Source organism: Chelonoidis abingdonii, chromosome 6 (genome assembly GCF_003597395.2).
Source record: "Chelonoidis abingdonii isolate Lonesome George chromosome 6, CheloAbing_2.0, whole genome shotgun sequence".
Lineage (NCBI taxonomy): Eukaryota > Metazoa > Chordata > Testudines > Testudinidae > Chelonoidis > Chelonoidis abingdonii.
The window spans coordinates 83,667,876-83,689,410 of NC_133774.1; the positions used below are offsets into that span (position 1 = coordinate 83,667,876).

General features: G+C 42.6%; 1 protein-coding gene across 1 annotated transcript; it reads left to right on the forward strand.

Annotated features, from left to right (window-relative positions):
* Window positions 1–1,575: 1,575 nt before the first annotated feature.
* On the forward strand, window positions 1,576–18,553 carry MINAR2 (membrane integral NOTCH2 associated receptor 2). Its single transcript, XM_032795461.1, has 3 exons — window positions 1,576–1,740; window positions 16,208–16,450; window positions 18,374–18,553. Exons 1-3 carry the CDS (start codon window positions 1,576–1,578, stop codon window positions 18,551–18,553), a joined length of 588 nt encoding a protein of 195 aa, XP_032651352.1.
* Window positions 18,554–21,535: the final 2,982 nt, after the last annotated feature.

The following is a 21,535-nucleotide window of genomic DNA, read 5'->3' on the forward strand; positions in this document are numbered from 1 at the left end:
CCTTGCTAGTGCTTGGTTAAATGGGAGCTGAAGAGCCTCATATGCTTAAAATTAGACACTAACTTGAGTTAAATTTAAGTCAATAGGACTAGTCACATGCTTAAAGTTATGTACAGTTGCATACATTGCTAAAGCAGGGCCTTCTAGAGTTTATTTATCCAGTCAAAAAGAAACTATGTCATCTGACTTGTGACCAGTCACAACCAAGCAATATTGCTCTAATATGGCATTCCAACTGGCAGCTACAGAATAAACAGAGGTCACAAATGCGATCAAATAAATACATTTGGTGAAAGTCATGGACACTCAATGAAAAAAAAGAAGGTGAAACGTCTTAATTCATTGTTACAAATTATTTATTTGGTACCAATAACATCCTGCTTTATTAAAACTGTCAGTATTAAAACTGTTTGTTTTCCTTTTTCTGTTTCACCCATTTTTGAGAGTGAGAACTGATTAGTCAGCATAACTTTTGTATATTGTCATTTTTCACTTCCTACTTTTTATGCTTTAACACAACTCTGCAAAGTTCATGTTGCAGTTACCACAAATGTTTAATCTAACCCAAAATAGTTTTCATAAATTAAAAAAAAGAGAGATTAAGATATTTCTTTTAAGTGTTTTTGTAAAAAATCTTTTTTTAAAAACCTACTTTTTGCATCTAAACTACTTGGCAAGGTGGCAAGGACATCTGAAATAAAATACAAGAATTAGAAATGTGAATTTGAATCGAAACAAAGAGTAAAAGCTTGTTGTTTTTTATTACCTGTACTGGTTATAATTGGTGGCTAGGCTGAAGGAATGAAATTTCATCAGTCAAAATCAACGTGACTTTATAAATATGAAATACTAAAAGTAAACTCTGAAATAAAATACAAGCATCACAGATACAATAATGAAAAGTAAGGGGTTGATCTTATACTATTGAAGTCAATTAGAGTTTTCCATTGATTTGAAGATTAAGCTCCTAAGGAACGCTTGCAGTTTCAGTATATGAAATAAACTAATATTCCCCATATTGAGGAAAAACTTACTGACGAAATATCCCTTTAATCTGAGAATGTGTATGTTACTGTTATAACATCAAACTACCGTGCTGAACTGTGTGACAAAATCAAATGAGTTAGTATCCCCAGAGAATAATTGCTGAAGGACTTGCACCATTCCTGTTGTGGTATGAACTGCTTCTAATTAGCTGAGAAAGAAAATACTGTAAACCTGAGATCTTTGGCAAGTCACTTAAGGAAGTGCTGGTATGCATTGAAGTGTCTCATGCATCTAGTCACTGATACTCTGTTAGTTTTAATGAGCACATATACATCTATCAAAATGGTCCTTAAACTTGAAAACTTAAGCTAGGCACTTAAGGAAGCATGTCTTGCCTGCTATGCTGCTTCTAAATGATCTTTTTATCATTGGTAGATGATATAAGTGAGCGTGACACCAAGCAGGGGTCAGTTACAGTTTCAGGCAATTGCAGGATCCCTTTTCACTTCATTAATAATAGAAGGAGCCCACGGCAGCCAGGAACCAGAAGACTGGGCTGTTTTCATTATTACTGAATAGATGGGGAACATGGACTTCTCTGTTTTGCCAAACAACAACCATCCTGATAAATTCCTACAACTCGATGTGAAGTCTTTAATGAAAAACTCTGCCTTTCTACAAGCCAGCCTAGTAACATTTCCAGAAGCAGCTTTTCCAGGCGCACAGCAATGGCACAACAAAGTCTATTTACAGGTAAGGTCTAAAGGAAAGACCTGAATGTTTGACTTCTTTATTTATTATTCCTTATAAATGTTGTGGTTCAGAAACAAATGAAATTTGGGTTTGAGCTTTTTGCTGTGGTTGCAGCCACTGCATGTCCCTGATCCTGCACCACTGATGTCAGTGAAAGTTTTGACATCAACTTCAATGGGAGCAGGAGCAGGCTGTATGAGAACAATCTTCCTGATACCATGGGCTCAAACCCTATCACTGTTATATAGTTCCACACCTCTTAGTACTGGCAATGACCTGCTAACTCCTGGTTGTGGTATTTTTTAGCATTTCCCAGTATGTGTATGAAACTTCCCAGGAACAACACACAGGTAGGAGCTAGAGAGAAGGAAAATTCTGGAAGAGAAAAATTCAGGCTTAAAATGGAAACTCAGTTACATCCTTAACGATAAGAAGCAGTTGCTGTCTCCCCATAATAACTGACATTAACAGTCAATGATTGTGTACCATACAATTAACTTGGCTTTCATGACTGCTGTTGGGTGAGTTACTTAAGCAGACTCCAGAGGGTTATTCCTGGATAGTAGTTAGGGTGAAAGACAAAGGAAGATACAGAAATAGGGAAGAAAAGAAGAAACCCTTTAAGGATAGGTTCCCCTCATACAGTTTTCCCCAGATTGCAAAATATAAAAACCTAGTCCTGTGTCCTCTATGGAACCAGCTTGGGTTTTGACCTCCAGAAAGTGCTCAGACCTCAGTGGATCTGCTGAAAGACAGAACCACTTCATGATGGGGATAGGAGGGGCAATTGCTCCCCTCTTCGGCTCTCTAGCTATGTGACTCTACTGGAGCCAAGTTGCTAGGGATGACTCCCACTGCTGCTTCCCCATAAGTTCTCCTCAGAAGGGAGGAGGGTTGCCAACATTTTATTGCAAAAATAAGTGACAGTTTTCCTAACGCGCGCACGGGCACGCACATACACACATGTGCTGACAGTAAGGAAAGTTACTGTTTTTTCTTCAGGGATGGTGACTTATGAAGCTTGAGACATCTGTAGGCCTCTAGGTGAGGGCAGAGGCGACAGGTCACACTGAACTCCTCAAGGCAAGTGCTGTGTTCTGGAGGTCCCATAACGGCCACACGTTACTCAGTTCTCTTCCACCTGAAAGATTAAATGTATGGGAAAGGACGATGCACACTGTGCATTGAGAACCTCCTGAACCAAGCAAGAGGGCAGTTAGATTTTCTTCAACTCTGCCATTAACTCACTGTGACACCAGTCTAGTCAGTCTCCCTCCCTGCCCTGGTGAAGTAAGACACCTTTGGTGCAGTGATGCTTCTTCAACACGAAACATCTTAATGTACATTATTGCTCTGGCCGAACAACTTCCTGCTTCCAAAGTAGGACACAGAAAAGCTCAGCATGTTGGGGGAAAGGGTGTAGTGAGAGTAACTATTATGTGACACATAGCTGTAGCCATCAGGGTTTGAATTCAGGAAAAACTGTCGTATATGTGAGGGCTATAAGATGCTGCCTCTCTCTCCCCCACACACCCCACCTTTGCTTCTTGTTCACCATCACAGCCCTGAAGGACATGGGAAAGAGTAAAATGAAAGAATTACTTTAAAACGGAAGGTAACCTTCTCCCCACTTAACTTCTTGTCACCCTCCACCCTCTGTGATGTCAGATGCTGCTTGATTCTAGAAAGAAGGTCACTGGTCCTGAAAGCAAGTAGCCTGTGCACTCCTCTCCCTTCTGGTCATCCCTCAGGGTAGCCTGGCTACTTTCTGAGGAGGGTAAATAAGCCCAAGCCCATCTGTGCTTCTCCAATTTACAGTGATTGGGAAATCCTGCTTCCTCAGGAACCGTCATCTCCGCTTTCCTGCTGCAGGGCCCCCAGTGGATTCTCTCCACCTGGTTCTGCTCCTGACCCGTCTCTAAAAGCATCACTTTTTGCTCTGAGACTCCCAATCTGCATCCTGTGCCCAGCACTGGACCACCTCGATGGAACCCACGGCCACAGCCTGGCAATTACTGAGGCATCGCAAGGGGCCCAGCCCAGTGTGCAGCACAGCTGCAGTGCTGAGGGGAGCAGGAATTGGACTCCTCATCTTTGCCCCTGCAAATCACCCAGCCAGAGACCCCAATTTCCCTGCATGCCCCTCTAACCTCTGGCTATTTATCAGCACACCTGAAGAACTGCTGGTCCCATTCAGATTTGGCCTGGCCACCCGTCCAGAGGCTTAGCCACCTGCAGATGGTCAGCCAGGCCAAATTGAGGGGTGGTAAGTTTCCAGTGATAGGGTTGCAAGGGGTGATAGAATGATTTAGTATGGGACAGCCAATTCTTTTATTAAAATAAGGATCGTCCTTACAACAAAGACAGTTTTTCTTCCCCTCACATAGGATTGTAACACATTAACCCACCTTCTCCCTTCCCCAGCACAGTGTACTAACCTCAAGAAGAGATGCCCATAAGATCCAAGAGACTGGGAGTGATGGTGGCTTATTTCCCATCCCACCACTTTGTGCAGGTATGAGGAGATCCAAACACACAGCCTTTTCCTCAGAAGGGAATGTCCCAGCCCATTTTAATGAAGTAAGACTAGCTGTCATTGAGCCATCACTGAAAACTTCCAATAGGATTAAATCTATAGAGAATATTCTCCCTTAAAATGGCATCTTCCTCATAATCCCCCTGGAGATAATTCTTCTGAAATTCATTCCAGCACTAGGGTGGCCCTCTCAAAGGAAGCTACTCAAATCACCATTTTCCATGGAAAGCAAATTAGAGTGTTATTTTAAAAAAAGTTAAACGTAAGGCATGAACTCTCCTTTTCACCATGTTCATTTGTAGATCCAGCTGAAGTACTTAAACACAATGTGCATTTTTATTTCTCTTTTCTGCTGATGTGCAAATAAGAAGGAACTAAACACCTGATGCATTCCAGACTTTAAAATGAACATGATAGCACAGTGCAAAGCTAATGGTTTGTGAATAACATGATGAGCAGGCTAATGGGGGTGCAAGAGTTAGTTAATTCAGAAACAGGAGGGGTGTGTTTCAGTTTTGAACAGGTGGCTTAAACTCTCTGTCCAGAAATTCATTTTCTTTTAAGAAATGTTGCTGCTCAAGCCTCCCTGTGTAAAGTGACTTCTCAGCCATGTATTTGTGAGCTTCTTGGGATGTTTGTCATGAGATCATTCAAACTGAAGTGCACTTAAGTGCTCATGTGTTTCCTTCACCTATAAGTATCTTCATATATTCCATTATATAAGGCAGTCTGATAAAAGTATCTTCATTTCAGAGCAAAAGCTTTTTTTCACTTTCTGTTTTGGTGTCGGGCAGAGTGAATATTCATTCCCTCTTATTGTATATTTTTGTCATATAACTATGAAGTAAAATAATCTTGGTACTTTCAGCATCCTGTGTACCAACTGTGATTTACCTCAAAAAGTCTGGCTTAGGGCTTGGCTATACTGGAGAGTTGCAGCGCTGTAAACCCACCACCAGCACTGCAACTTACTCACCATCCACGCTTGCGGGGCACATCCAGCATTGCATCTCCTGCTCTGCCTCGGGTATAAGGATTGAAGCACTGGTGATGCAGCGCTGCTCCTTAAGTGTGGCCACCAAAAGCACTGTAATTGGCCTCCGGGGTATTCAGAGGTATCTCAGAATGCCTGTTCAGCCACTCTGCTCATCAGTTCGCACTCTACTGCCCTCGCCTGAGGTGACCCGCCCGTTAAATGCCCCGAGAATTTTAAAAATCCCCTTCCTGTTTGCTCAGCCAGGTGTGGAGTACAATCAATCAGTGACTCTTTCCAGGTGACCATGCCTCCATGCACCAAACAAGCCCCAGCATGGAGTAATGGCAAGTTGATGGACCTTATCAGTTTGGGGGGAGGAAGCTGTGCAGTCACAGCTGCGCTCCAGCTGTAGGAATTAGGATACCGATGGGCAGATATCAAAGGCCATGATGGAAAGGGGCCATGACCGGGACGCGGTGCAGTGCAGGGTTAAAGTAAAGGAGCTGTGGAGTGCCTATTGCAAAGCCCATGACGGAAACCGCCGCTCAGGTGCTGCCCCTGCGACCTGCCGTTTTTACAAGGAACTGGACGCGATACTTGGGGGTGACCCCACTGCCAATCCGAGGACCACGATGGACAGTTCAGAGCAGGGAGGTGGAGGGGGGGAGGAAACCGAGAGTGAGGGTACTGGGCTGGGGGAGACACCCCGGAGTCCCAGGAGGCATGCAGCCAGGAGCTCTTCTCAAGCCAGGAGGAAGATAGCCAGTCGCAGCAGCTGGAACTTGGTGAAGGAGAAGCAGAGGAGCAGGTTCCCGGTAAGCAGCTTTTATTTTCAGGATGGAAATGTTTCGGGAGAGGAGGGGGGGTTATGCCTGCATACATGCATGCCTAGATGTGGAATAGCCCATTGATGTGGTCTATCACATCGCGGTAATCGGCCTCGGTAATCTCTTCAAAAGTTTCTGCCAGATCGTGGGCAATGCGCTTGTGCAAGTTTATAGGGATAGCCACTGTGGTCCTTGTCCCAGTCAGGCCAACGCGTCCGTGCCACTGTGCCGCGAGGGGTGGGGGGACCATTGCTGCACACAGGCAAGCTGCATAGGGGCCAGGGCGGAATCCGCATTGCTGTAGAAGACCCTCCCGCTCTTCCCAGGTGACCAGCAGCAGCGAGATATCTTCCAGGATAACTCCTGTGGAAAATGTTGGGATAGTGTTCAGTGTAGGTCCCCCTGCAAGCAGTATGCTTTTCCCCAACGCAATGAATACCCCAGTACAGCCCTGACCAATCAGTCCCCCTTCCCAGGTGACCCACAGCAGCGAGATATCTTCCAGGATTAATTAACTCCTGCACTCATTGCCCATTACCATTTCTTCGCTGCTGCGTGTTCTCTGTGCTCCGGTTGGTATGTGGAAAGTATTGCTACAAAGTGAGACTGTAAACTCCTTCACTGTGATTATACACAATGCTCGTCTCTCTGTTTAATGTTTCAAATTTTTTGTCTTTCTAATAACAGTGTCCTTGAATACCCACTGGCTGGATCAGAGATGCTGAAAGGCTTACAAAAACCTGAGAGAAAGAAGCCACGAAAAAGCAAGGAGAAGATATGGTGAAAGCAATCTGCCAGAGGAGAGTAAAACTCCAGGAACTGGCAGGGGAAAAATGCAGCCAGGGGAGGGAAAGAGAAGGCAGGAGAAAGGCAGAGCTAAGAAGAAAGCACAAAGCAGCTGATAAGCATACCTATAGCGCACCAAATGGACTGTATCCCAGTCACTCGTAGCCATGCAGGAAGAGCATTACATTCCGTGCAGCCCCCCCCCCGTCCCAAAGCTCTTTCCCTTTATGCCTCCAATGTGTCAGCTCAAACCCCTTCTCCAGCATCCAGGTTATTACCACCAGCAGCTGCCCCCCAACACCTCTACGTTCACCTACCAGCCCTGAGAACAACGACCCTTACCCTCTGCACTCAACCCCATCACCATGCAGCATTTCATGCTGAAGTGCAGCAGTCATTGCACAGCACTCCCAGGCAGGACATATTCAACCTCTGACTGTACAGTTCACCACCCTACCCCCCTTGCCCTTTTAGTTCTTTTCTTTCAGTAATGAATTCGTGGCTTTCAAAACAGTTTTCTTTTATTGCAGAAAGCGTAAGATAATTGTAGCCCAGGAAAAAAAACAGGCACTGCAAATCATTGTAACCACTGCACTTTCACTCCCGTGCAAGGCACCAAAACATTACTTGTTGGCTTTCAGCCTCAAATTCCTCCCTAAGGCATCCTTAATCCTTGTAGCCCTGTGCTGGGCCTCTCGTAGTAGCCTGCAATCTGGCTGTGGCAAATTCAGCCTCCAGGACATTGAACCTTGGAGGTCCATTCCTGACTGAATGTTCTCACCCTTCCCTTCACAAAATATTATGGAGGGTACAGCACACGGATATAACCACAGGGATGCTGCTTTCCCCTCAGTCTAGCTTCCATAAGAGAACGCCAGCGCCCTTTTTAAATGGCCAAAAGCACACTCCACAGTCATTCTGCACGCGGCTCAGGCTGTAGTTGAACCGGTCCTTGCTCCTGTCAAGCTTCCCTGTATACGGTTTAAAGAGCCAAATGGCATTAACGGGTAGCAGGGTCTCCAGGGAATCACAATGGGGCATTTCAGCGTCCCCATAACTGTGCATGCTTCCGGTCTGGGGAAAATGTCCCGGCCTGCAGCTTTCCTGAAACAGGCCATCGTTCCGAAAGATGCGTGCATCATGCACCTTTCCGACCAGCTGTGTAAATGTCAATGAAACGCCCACGCAAGGTGATCCACAAGCACCTGAGAACCATAGAGCAATACCCTTCATTCGATTAATGTACTCGGATGCTAGGTGGGGTGGTGCCAGAATAGGAATATGCGTCCCATCTATCGCCCCTCCACAGTTAGGGAATACCATTTGTGCAAAGCCGTCCAGAAATGTCTGCATGCTTCCCCAGAGTCACGAGTTCTTCTTAACAGGATGCAATTATGGCCTTTGAAAACTTGGCATCAACACGATTCCAACGGTCGACTTTCCCACTCCAAACTGGTTCGCGACCGATTGGTAGCTGTCTGGAGTTGCCAGCTTCCAGACTGCAATAGCCACCCGCTTCTCCACTGACAGGGCAGCTCTCAATCTCCTGTCTATTCTTTTCTCTTGGAGCAATGGCAGCAGTAACCTGAGATCAGGCAGCCTCCTTCAAGTTGAGTATTATGTATCAGATGAAAAGCATTTCAGAGTTAACAGATTTAAGACAATAAACCAACCTATACTAATGCTTGTTTCCCTAAGGCAACTCATTCAGCAGAGCCTCTCCCTATCTGTCAACCTGTCTCCCTGGACAGCTTCTGGCAAGTGACCCACCCCCTTCTTCCCTTGAGAACATTTTTTTAACTCTTTTGTGTTCTTTTGATCTCCAGCCTGCCAGCTCTAGCAAAACAACACTTGCAATGTGTTGGCTACAGGAACCTTGAAGCTAACAGCTGGACTCCTTGTCTTCCAAGCATTTGTTTGAGGTTGCTTATCTAGAGAACCATGGTATTCCTTTCCTGTTTGTTCTTCCCACAGCCTCCCCTCTCCCCCATTAAGTTAGATACATTCATATGGGAAATGCTAAGCCACAATAGCTATACAGTAACTTTACCTCCGTGACCAGGTCACTTATAATATTCACACAGACAAGGTGGATGAGGTAATATCTTTTATTGGACAAACTTCTATTGCTGAGAGATACAAGCTGAGAGAGAAGTTTATCCAATTAAAAATACTACCTCACCCACCTCATCTCTAAGAGCCTGGGGTTGACACAGCTGCAAGAACACTGTGTATAATATTCAGAGCATTATTGCATGTCCAGATACTTAGATAGTACATAGCAGCTCCTTTCTGTCACGGCTAGTTTCCCAGAAGCATGCCTTTAAAGAAAGACAAGGATCCGTGCTAGTGCATTTCTCAGAGGTGTGACATAATGCTCTGAGGTGTATAATAAATTAATCTCTTTCTGTTAGGATATAGATATTCAGGCCTGTCTGCAAAGGCCTATACTTTAAGGCTTTAGATGTATTCTTATCACTTAGCTAGTTATAGAGGTATAAAAGAAAGAATCAAAAATCACTGTTTGTGTAGTGGTCTTCTCTTACTGTGACAGTCTGAGGCCTGGTTCTTTAGCAGCCATAAACTGGGAAATGTATGGTCACGTCCTCACATTCCAAACTAGTCATATTAAAATAAGGCAATCTGGGACTGTTAGGAAGGTGATTCGATCTATCACCTCCAGAGAAAGGGAAGAGCCTAGAAGATGTAAAAGGAAACAGTTTGATCGCATCCTGTCTGGCAAGAACTCACTTATCAATAGACACAGCTGGAGAATCCTTATGTCTGTATAGATGTAGTGTGAAATCCTTACTGCTGTATTGTTTTGTATGTTTATTTGCCTGGTCTTTGTCTGGTTCTGTGATTGTTTCTGTCTGCTGTATAATTAATTTTGCTAAGTGTAAACTAATTAAGGTGGTGGGATATAATTGGTTAGGTAATCATGTTACAATACGTTAGGACTGGTTAGGTAAATTTTAGTAGAATGATTGGTTAAGGTATAGCTGAAAATATTACTATATAAATTAGGAGCAAACAGGAAGTAAGTTGGGATTCGAAAAATAAAGAAAAGGAACTTGAATTTAAGCTTGTTGGGAGTTCACCCCAATAAACATCGAATTGTTTGCACCTTCGGACTTCGGGTATTGTTGCTCTCTGTTCATCCAAGAACGACCAGGGAAGGGTGAGAGTGAACGAATAAGCTCTCTAACACTTTCCACACAATTAACTTATGCTAATTATTAGCTAATGTAATTGTTTCCCTGCCACCCACTTTCATTGTTATTGAGGATCTTGAGATGAAGCAATTCTTGGCAATCTGTGTAGTACTTAAATTCTCTGGACCACTATCAGTTTGATTTTAGGCCTAGCTAGGTACAGACAGCCCTTGCCTCTTTCATTAATTATCTCCTCCTTGCAATTTGGAAAGACCAAGTGCACACACTGACACTTTCACATTTACCACCTGCTTTTCGATCCACTGACCATGAGGTTTTGTTGGAACAGTTGTGGACACTGACAAGGATAGATGAAGTGGTGCTTTAATTACTCCATTCCTTCCTTTTGAGAGGACCCAGATGGTATAGTGCTGAGTGATTGCTCTTCTGCCTCAAGGGTTCTCTCATGTGAGTTTCTGCCAATATTCCATTCTGTCACTCTACCTTTTCGGTTTGTATTTGAGGCCGCTGGAGGAGATACTGAGCTGATCTGGGCTGCATTGTCATTGATATGTTGATGACACTCAGCTCTACATCTGTTTTTCATTGGACTCAGCCAGGGCAGTCGCTCAGCACTCCAATGTTTAGCCAAGATTGGGGCCTGGATTAGGACTAGCTGGCTGAAGTTCAGTTCAGACAAGATGAAGGTGATGCTAGTAGGCTGTGTATAACAGCTAGCCAAGGTGGTGAAACTGATATCTGGCCCCTCATTAGGTGCAGTTTCTTTACATTTTCTTAGCATTGGTTGCAATCTATAAGCCTCTTGAATACCCAGATGGTCATGGTGCAGCTGTAGCCAAGAGCACTTTTTAGTCATCTATGACTGGCACAAAGATTGCAAATTTTACCCCAAAGTAGGAAACTTGTCACAGTTATTATTGTCTTTGTCACCTCTGGACTGCATTTCTGTAATGCCAATCAACAAACAAGATTTTCCTCCATGGCAGAGTCCATTACCCCACCCTTCCCATGATTTTGAATCCCACCTTCAACATGTCTAGGAGCTAAAGGTTAATGTCAGCTATACCATAGAAGTCATGTGGCTCAGCAAGCTCAGGGGAAGGAGGCACTGTGGGAGCAAAGGACGGCTAACCAAATATTATTCTAGTTTAGTAAAGTGACCAATTATGTAAGAACATCTGTTACAAGGTGTTATATAATATATATAGCAAACAGAATTTGACCTACAATATGTAAAATCACCTATTGTGTAGAAATTCCTTTGATCCCTACTTTCAGTAAAATGGGCTTGAAACCAAGTTTCTGCCTTAATTTTTGATTTCCTGGTTTTGATGGATCATGTTCTTTACTTGAACACATTCACTGCCCCCAATTCACTATGTCTATTCTATGAATAGTCACCTGTCATATGCTATTATTTCTGTTTTAGATCCCATCAATTCCAAATCCACAAAGAGTTGTCAAGATAGCTTCTCTAACTTGTGTTATATATATAATCAATACTTGTGTACTTGCACATTTGTACCAGGATTCACAATGCTTTCCCTTTCATTGAACATTCTTATGAACACAATCTTGTTAGAATGAAAGTCTATGCAAAGGGTTAGTGAATTAATATGTGTAATATTTTTCTGCATATTACCCCTCTTCTATTTCTCTGCTTTTTGTGTGCATAATCTTTTTTGCAGGGTACCTGCTATCTCTCTGTCTTATTATCCCTTAAATCTAAATCTCTACTTCTGTAAGGCAGCATCTTTCCTTCTCAAAAAGAATAGGAGTACTTCTGGCACCTTAGAGACTCAGGCTATGCTACACGTGAAAGTTCAAAGCGCTGCCGTGGCAGCACTTTGAAGTGTGAGTGTGGTCGCAGTGCCAGCACTGGGAGAGAGCTCTCCCAGCTCTGTGCCTACTCTACATCCTCTACGGGTGTAGCTTGCAGCGCTGGGAGCCGCGCTCCCAGTGCTGCGGCACTGATTACACTGAGGTTTTACAGCGCTGTATCTTGCAGCGCTCAGGGGGGTGTTTTTTTTACACCCCTGAGCGCGAAAGTTGCAGCACTGTAAAGTGCCAGTGTAGCCATGGCCTAACAAATTTATTTCAGCATAAGCTTTCCTGAGCTACAGCTCACTTCTTCGGATGCATAGAATGGAACACACAGACAGGAGATATTCTTACATACAGAGAACATGAAAAGGTGGAAGTATGCATTCCAACAGGAAGAGTCTAATCAATTGAGAGGAGCTATCATCAGCAGGAGAAAAAAACCTTTTGAAGTGATAATTGAGATGACCCATAGAAGGTGTGAGGAGAACTTAACATAGGGAAATAGATTCAATTAGTGTAATGACCCAACCATTCCCAGTCTCTGTTTAAGCCTGAGTTAATTGTATCTAATTTGCATATTAATTCGAGTTCAGCAGTCTCTCTTTGGAGTCTATTTTTGAAGTTTTTCTATTGCAAAATTGCCACCTTCAAGTCTGTCACTGAGAGGTTAGAGAGGTTGAAGTGTTCTCCCACTGGTTTTTGAATGTTATGATTCCTGTGTTAAGTTCTCCTCACACTTTCTATGGATCATCTTAATGATCACTTCAAAGGGTTTTTTTCCCTCCTTTTACATCATCACCTTCACATCACTATGTCTTTACTGCAAAACTCCCATCACATTTACCAGTCCTATTCTCATCAAAATTCTAGTTGCCTCTGCCATCACCTCTTACCCTTGATCATGCTCATGGTACTGTATACCCACATTCCTATATCACTGTTCCCCATGGGGCAGAAGGGATAGTAATTGCTAGGATGAAGGGGTAATTAGAATATCTGGGGTATCACCAATAACATGAGGCCAATTCACCATGCATTGGCTTTATGAGAAAAATTTGAACCAATTTTGAATCTATCTTTATTTTTAAATATTTTTATTTAAAACAACTGCTTTAAAACTCAGCACTGTCAAGGCACATTCTTTTCACAATATTTTAACCTGGGTAGAATGAACATTCCCCTGGTGAGAGTGCACATTTCTTCAATGTAAGCTTCTCCTATTTTTAAAAAAGGCTCCAGAGGTGATCCTGGCAATTAGAGGGCAGCATGCCAATTTCATTACAGGCAAATTGGTGGAAACTATCATAAGTAAAGAACAGAACTATCAGATGCATAGATGATCACAATGGGGAAGAGTCAACATGGCTTTTGTAAAAGGAAATTGTTTCATCAATCTATTAGAATTCTTTGAGGGGTTCAACGAACATGTGGACAAGGGCGATCCAGTGGATATAGTGTTCTTAGACTTACAGAAAGCTTTTGACAAGGTCCCTCACCAAATGCTCATAAGCAAAGTAAACGGTCACAAGATAAAAGGGAAAGTTCTGCCATGGATTAGTAATTGAGTAAAAGACAGGAAACAAAGGGTGGGAATAAATGGTCAGTTTTCACAGTGGAAAGAGGTAAATAGCAGGAACTCCCAAGGATCTAAATAGGACCAGTACAGTTCAACATATGCATAAATGATCTGTAAAAAATGGGTAAACAGTGAGGCAAAATGGCAGATTAAATTTTATGTTGCTAAATGCAAAGTAATGCACATTGGAAAACATAATCTCAACTGTACATACACCATACTTGTTACCACACAAGAAAGGGATCCTGAAGTCGCGGATAGTTCGCTGCAAACATCTGCTCAGTATCTAGCAGCAGTTAAAAAAGCTAACACAATGTTAGGAATCATTAGGAAAGGCATAGATATCACAATGCCACTAAAATCCATAGTATGCTCACACCTTGAATGCTGTGTGCAGCTTTGGTTGCCCCATCTCAGAAAAGATATATTAGAATAGGAAAAAATACAGAGAAGAGCAACAAAAATGATTAGGGATATGGAACAGCTTCCATATGGGGAGAGATCAAAAAGACTGGGACCATTTAGCTTAGATAAGAGGAAACTAAGGTAACTTACAGACATCTATAAAATCTTGAATAGTGAATCTAAGGTGTCCCTAAGATTCTGTCTGTCAGAAGCTGGGACTGGACAACAAGAGATGGATCATTCAACAGTTGCCCTGTTCTGTTCATTCCCTCTGAAGCACCTGGCACCAGCTGCTGTCGGAAGACAGAATACTGGGTTAGATGGACCATGGATCTGATTCAGTATGGCCATTCTTCAGATCTTATGCTATGTTCTCCAAGTATATCCATCTCGCAAGCCTGCAGGAAGCATCATTAAAGTAACTGAAGAATTCTAAATAAGAAACACAGTAAAATGCAGGCAGCAAGAGTAGACAGTTTAAAATGCCAATAGTTTAAAATTGTGATGTGAAAGCTCTGTCAAAGTTAAATACCGACATATGGCAACTGCAGTGAGCTAACACATGGGCTGTGGGTACTGCGGCTCCATCTGTTCTCTAATACCAGATCATGATGATTATGGATGGGAAACACACTTAGTTCTTTGTGCACGGAAGAGTGATATGAATGCCTGAATGATGCTTCCTCATTGGATTATGTATACAGAATCTGCTGTTTTCTCTCCCCTCTCATATTATTTTAAAAGAAACCAACCCCTCATACCCATCCCTGTCCCCCACACATAATGGTTGAGGAATTAGTATATATTAAATCTCTTCATTTATCCCTCGGAAGGCTGGAAAAAATATCGTCATTTCCTTGCCTCTGAAACCTTTTTTGGGTAAATGAATTTTGAAGCTGGTTAGACCTTTTATGGAAGTGTGGGGAGGAATATTTGAAAATCTGTTTTGATCGCTTCTCTGAATTTTTTTTTTTTAATAAGGCTGCTTTAGTATGTGATTCTAACTCCTCTCCAGTGCTCCCTATAATGCAGACACTAGTCCAGGCTCAGACTTCAGCTGTCTCAAATCAAAGTTTCCAGTCCAAAGAAATGTTAAGGAAGTAGGAGAGAAATGTTATTTTCTAACCAGTAGAGTTTCATTTGTACTGCACATATGCTGTAAGAGCAATTCTGGGACTGCCTTATGAATTCATTTAAGGGATGTGATGAATGTATCATAAATGTGTCTTCCAGGGCTGCTAGAATTCATTTAATTTAAAGTGGCAGTAAAAAGGGAATTGTGGTGAGCTGAAATTATGCTGTTCAGGTTTCTGGTAACAGCATACTGAGATTGTCTGATCCATTAGTGGCTATTGTCCTGCACAATATTTGCAACAGCTTTGCCAACTCTTCGAGAGTTTTGGGCTTCTACAGAACCTTCACCAGCCCCTTTACACTCATCCAGCCCTTTGGCTTGACACAAAGAATCCAGACCTGGGATAAGAATGTCACGCCTGCTGTCAAATGGTGCATCTTCACTAAGGCAATCAAGATATATCTGCATACGCCACTGTGACAGGGTGCAGGGAACAAACAGGTGAGTCTGCACTCTGATCACTCAGGTACTAATTTGTTCCTCTTAAGAAAACTGATGGAGGGAATTAAACAATCAGGCTGTCTGGGTTGGCTGGGATAAACTGCCAAATACTTAATCAGCTCAAGGTTGATAAAGAGCCAGAGCTTGTTGAGCTCAGTTACTTAGAGACCTCTGTGCTCCTCAGGTCCTGAGGAGAGGGCTAAAAAAAAAAAATCATAGCGGTGCTGTAAATGGATTGTTGCACTGGGGCTGTTGTGGAAATACTGGAGGGAGCTTAAAATAAAGGGTTCTGTGAAGGCATAATCAGTGGAATCTGTTCAGTTTCTGCAGAAAATGAGGCAGGAGAGAAGCTATGCAAAGTTACACCCATGTGTGTTTTGGGCCCTCAATCGCTAATGAATTTTGGTCCCCACAACTCTGCTTCAGCATCATATATTTCCTTTGTCTTCATCAGAACTGCAATTCTAAACCCAATTCTTATGGCAGTTATTTTGTTGCGCTTGTTTTCTATGACAGTCTTCTCTTCCAACAGGCATTACCATGACAGCTCATACCAACAGCAGCATTTGGCACTCATTTTGCATAGGTCCTCGTTCCACACGAGAAGAAAGGCTGCACAAGGTGGAGAACCAGCCCTCTTGTGTCTTTCTAGACCATAACAAAAAGAATAGACAGTTATTATTTTAAAGTTAGTTCTACTGCACAATAGACTGCGAATGTTAAGGGCATCTTTGTCATGAGAAGGTTGAGGATGATAACCAGTTTTTGTCCTAACTATCCTACAGAGAGAAAAAAGAAATGTCTTTGAGCATCCTGGCTTAGAATTGAGTGGGGTCAGCCCAACAATGATTGACAAAGCTCTTGGTAAACACATAACCACTATCACCTTGAAATCCACCATCAAGAGCAATCCCTTGTACGCTGACATCCGAACAGATGACTGGGCAGAGAGGAAAAAAAACCCTTCCTGGACTGTTCAAGACTATGACAAGCATTCACTGCATTCTAACCTGGCTAACTACTTAAAGGTATTGTGCTGTAGACTCATACATGAACAAACCCAGATGCTATGCATTGTATTTATACTTGAACCACTGAGTAAAATATTGTGCTCATTTGCTGGTGATTCTGGTTTCAGAAGTAAATCTGAATATGTTTTTGTAAGGATTTCATGCAGATCCAATCATGAGAGGTAGGATAGTAGTATGGTTAGGACACTAAAGACTGCAATTCAATCCTGGCTTTGTCACAGCTGTCCTCTGTCACCTATAGCAAGTCATTTAATGTCACTTTTCCCCATCTTTAAAATGGATATAATAGTATTTTCCAATCTCACACAGGCGATGTGGGGAAAAATTCACATTTGTTTGTGAGGTACTAAGGGTTAGATCTACAAAGGGATTTATGTATCTAACTCCCACTTTAGGGGACCTAAGTCCAATATTTATCCACTACTGAGATCCTCGAAAGCCCTGCTCTCTGCTGCCTAATTCCATAGGTATCTAAAGTCACTAGGCACTTGAGTTTCTGCTGGTAAAGTCCCCTAGGTGCCTAAATGTTTGCCAGTGTGTATGCACACAGCTGCCTAAGTCCTGCCGTTGCTGATCTGCTTGACACAAAGCTCTCATCTAAGCACCAGCATAGTCTCATGTTAGGCATTCCCCTGCCTATCTTGGCTGCAGAGTGTGATCAGATAGGCCTTCTCAGAGCATGCCTAGCCCACACAAAAGACAGCTGAGGGGAGGTGGTCCCCAAAAGCCCAGTAATTAGGGTACTCACCTGGGAGACCTAGATTTGAAGCCCCTCTCTGCCTGATTTGGAGCAGAGACTTGAATCAGCTATTTTGAAGGGGAGGGGAATGTTTCCATCTCACCTGTTGAAGCTGATCTAACTTTTTATAAAATACTTAAACATTCATTTGAGCAGGGTCTGGAACCCAGGGTTTCCACCTGAGTGCCCTAATCACTGGGCTAGCAACTCATCCATTAGGTCTCACTAGCCAAAGCCCTGCCTCTCTCCTCAGCAGTTCCTAGTGACTAGTGTAGGTGGTTCCTTGCTCAGCTTGCTGGCTTTCCATTCTGAGGTGCTTCTCTCCTCATGTGTCTCGATCAGGGCTGTGGATTCCATTAGGTGTCAAAGTACCTAAATGTTAGGCGCTGAAGCAGCTATGTCCCTTTGTGGATCTAGCCCTAAAATACCATGTTGATGGTGGACATATAAGAACCTGGACAAATAAATTATGCCTCTATGTACTTTTTCAAATAATTTAGCTTCTCATAACCACATCCTCACCACCAGTACTCCTGTCTGCTTGTGGGTTAGTGTGTATTACTTGGGAGGGAATTTGACCATTCTCCTTGCTGAGAAGTGACTCAGATCTGCATTTGTAAATTAGCACCTCTGTATCAGGATGAGAATGTCAGGAAGTTTCTTCCGCGTCTCTGTCACATTTTAATGGCTGGTGTCCTACATTAGGTTCGGCTGAGAGCTATGATTTTAATAGTCCTCCATGGGACATTATTCAGCATCTAGTGCTGCCGAGAGTTCAAGTGTAAATTTTTCTGATTTGACTTGTGATGTTTTAAATTCATAAATTCATAGACTTTGAGGTCAGAAGGGACCAATATGATCATCTAGTCTGACCTCCTGCACAAAGCAGGCCACAGAATCCTGCCCATCCACTTCTATAACAAACTCCTAACCTATGTCTGAGTTACTGAAGTCTTCAAATTGTGGTTTGAAGACCTCAAGCTGCGGAGAATCCACCAGCAAGAGACTCCTGCCCCACGCTGCAGAGGAAGGCGAAAAACTTCCAGGGCCTCTGCCAATCTGCCCCGGAGGAAAATTCATTAATTACTAAGTGATAATCAAAATATTCCTGACCAACTATGTTCTGGTGACTTTACTTACAATACAGAGGAGCTGAGTTCATTTTCTGATCTTTCTTTCAGGAAAATCCTAATGATCTACAATTTTGGATGGGGGATATTTATACCCCTGGGTATGACACCTTGCTGAAAAAGAAAGAGAGAGAGAAGAAGCATTTCAAATGCTGCCTAATTTTCCTGCTTGTGGTATTTGCTATCTGCATCTTGATTGCAATAGTCACTGTTAGCATATTATTTACTTGATACAGCCAAATCCAGTCACAGAGGTTTCCAATAAATGTTTTTATGAAAATATTTTCCTCCTCTGGTTTTATCTGAATTTCAAAGTTGTTGTCATGAATGCAATTTATTTGACATCTAAGTTTTACAAAATCCCTATTCAGCGTAAGGAGTCAGTCCTTGAAAGAGATAAGTACACTGAGCACTACAGTACCAGCTTTATGTTATCTGTGTACTTCACAGCACTATTAATAAGATGCTCATTTAATGGCTTTTTCTTCCGAACAGTGATCTGGGCCAGACTCTAATCTCAGATACATGGTGCATAGAGCCAGGACATAGACATTTTTGCTACCTGTCCACATACTATGCAAAATCCTATATCACACGTTCCAGATCTACCCCAGTTGTTATATCATAAGAGTGTGACAATGTAGCATTCAAGGTATTTCAAAGTGTTTTACAAAGTAATAAATTAGATACAAGTAGGGGCTTGGACTAGGGAGTAAATTGCTGCAGCCACAGAGCATTCAAGTTCTCACAGAGCTGGCCTAGATGCTTGGGTTATTCACAACACTTAAAAACAAACAAACAAAGCCCACCGGCTCTTCAGTTGCCAGAGACAGGGCCTCAATTTACCACTTCACCACTGCCTCGCATCCCTCACACTCTATCACCAGTGTATCACCCACTAAAGTGACAGTGTCAGTATTTTGTTATATGCCATATCACAGAATTTGAGTTCTAGAGCAGAAACTGGAATAGCAGATCCACATTGAGGGGGGTTAAAGAATGAATTCTGTTTAAATGATGTGATAAGGGTCACGTGCAAATAAATGGAATACCTGAAAATGTTAAAATAGCTTAGATAAACAGACTGATGTCTCAGAATTATTCAGGATAATGAAAATACAAGCTAAGTTGCAGGGCCGTCCTTAGGATTTATGGTGCCGTAGGTGAGATTATTAAACTGGTGTCCCCGTGCCTGTCTTGCTCTTAGCAACACAAACATAAGCTTACGGTACTGGAAAACTTGCCACATGCATGTTATTAAAACCAGTTTAACTTAATTAAGCACACTGTAGTGCTGATGAACTAGCACTAAAGAAGTAGCACTATAGAAAAAATTCTGATTTGACAGAATGATGCAAATAATATCATTTTTTTTAAATTTGTCAACATTTTATTGGAAATTTCTATGAAGAAGTATTGAAACAACGATTAGTTTTTAATTAAAAGCGATCTTTCTGGCTTTTTTGGCTGCAAAATCAGTAATAATGTCATCGTATGACAAAGACAAAATGATGTCTTGTTTGATTGCAAGAATAGCAAGACCAGTCAAGTGTTCCTGACTCATTGTAGAGCGGAGATAGTTTTTAATGAGCTTTAGTTTTGAGAAACTCCGTTCTCCTGATGCTACTGTTACAGGAATTGTCAGTAGAATACGAGTGGCAATGTACACATTAGGATATATGTCAACAAGTTTGCGGGTATGAATAAACTGTACAATGTCCATCACCGATTTTGCATGTGGCAACATTGATGACAGTGTACTCAATTCTTCGTACAGTTCAAGTCCATTTAAATCAAAACTATCACCGTGCTTCAGAAGGCTCTCTAGGTTCTTGCACTTTGTCATTAGTTGCTCTTGTTTTCCTATTTCGTTGAATTTAGTTATGTCATACAAAAATCCAAACTGTTCATGGTGTACTTGCAAGGTATTAAACCTTTCATCAACAGCAGATACTGCTTTATCCATCACAACATTAAAAAATTCAACCTCAAATTTCTTTTCTGGATCGTCTATGGGCTCATCTGCTCCTTCATATTCCATTTGTCGTTTTTTCCTTGAAACTCGTGTCACATTCGCACATGGAAATTTTGGTTCTACACTGAGTGCCTGTGCAAGCTCTCTTGCTGTAACCTGTGCTTCTTTGAATCCATGTTCTCTGTATTTCACTAAAAAGTCTTGTGTGTTGTTTAGTAAGGTAAGTGTTGAATCAAGCTGCATAATTGGACTCTGCATTATTTTGCTTACACTTGAGATTTTAACAAGAATGTCATACCAGATTACGACAGATGTTAGAAACTTGAAGCTGGATATTTCAGAGGCCAATGACTGTGCTTCACTTTTAGCTTTTGGATCTCTGGCTTCTTCCGAAATAGCAACCAATGCTTCATAAACTTCCTCAGATTGATATCTCAACTATTGTTATTATCTGAGGTCTTGGCCACCGGTCCTGCTCAGCCCACTGCCAGCCTGGGGTTCCTTGGGGGTCCCCAGGCCAGCAGCAGGTGCTGAGTGGGGCCGATGGCTGGTATCCCAGCTGGCAATAGGGCAGCACCCGGAACCCCAGAGCAGTGATGGGCTGAGCCGCTCAGCCTGCCGCTGCATACCATCAAAAATCAGCTCACCTGCCACCTTTGACACGTGTGCCGTAGGTTGCCGACCCCTGCTTTATACACTAGTAAGGAGATGAGCATATTACAGTTGTTGGAGGGCTCTTATCAGGAGTAACAGGCTATAGGAAAGTCAGTCAACATTTTTTGTTTCTCTGATGAAAACTGGCCCACTCCCTGCCTCAAACCAAACCTGTCACTAATAATTGTCAACAACTTAATTTTCTGTTTTTGGCTAAGATATTGATTTTTTTTAAAAAAAATATTGAAATTGGATTCAGGATTGTTAGCAAGAATTTTTGGCAAACAAAGTTGTTAAATGACAATCTAAATGGCAACACAGTACTGCTTTCATGCTTGGCTCACCCCCCAGCCTGCTGGTCCAACAGCTGCAGTAGAGGAGGAGATAGGTGGAAAACTGCAGGACCCCAAAATCCACCTCTTGGGGTGCAGAGTGGCAACAGCAGCAGCAAACCCTCAGGTCCGATCACATGCCAATGGGCACCACCGCCAGCCCAACGGACCATAGTGAAGTTAGCACAGCATCTGATCTCAGGGATGGGGCACCCATGGAGCCACAGCAGCTCATATTGCCCTGTGCAGCTC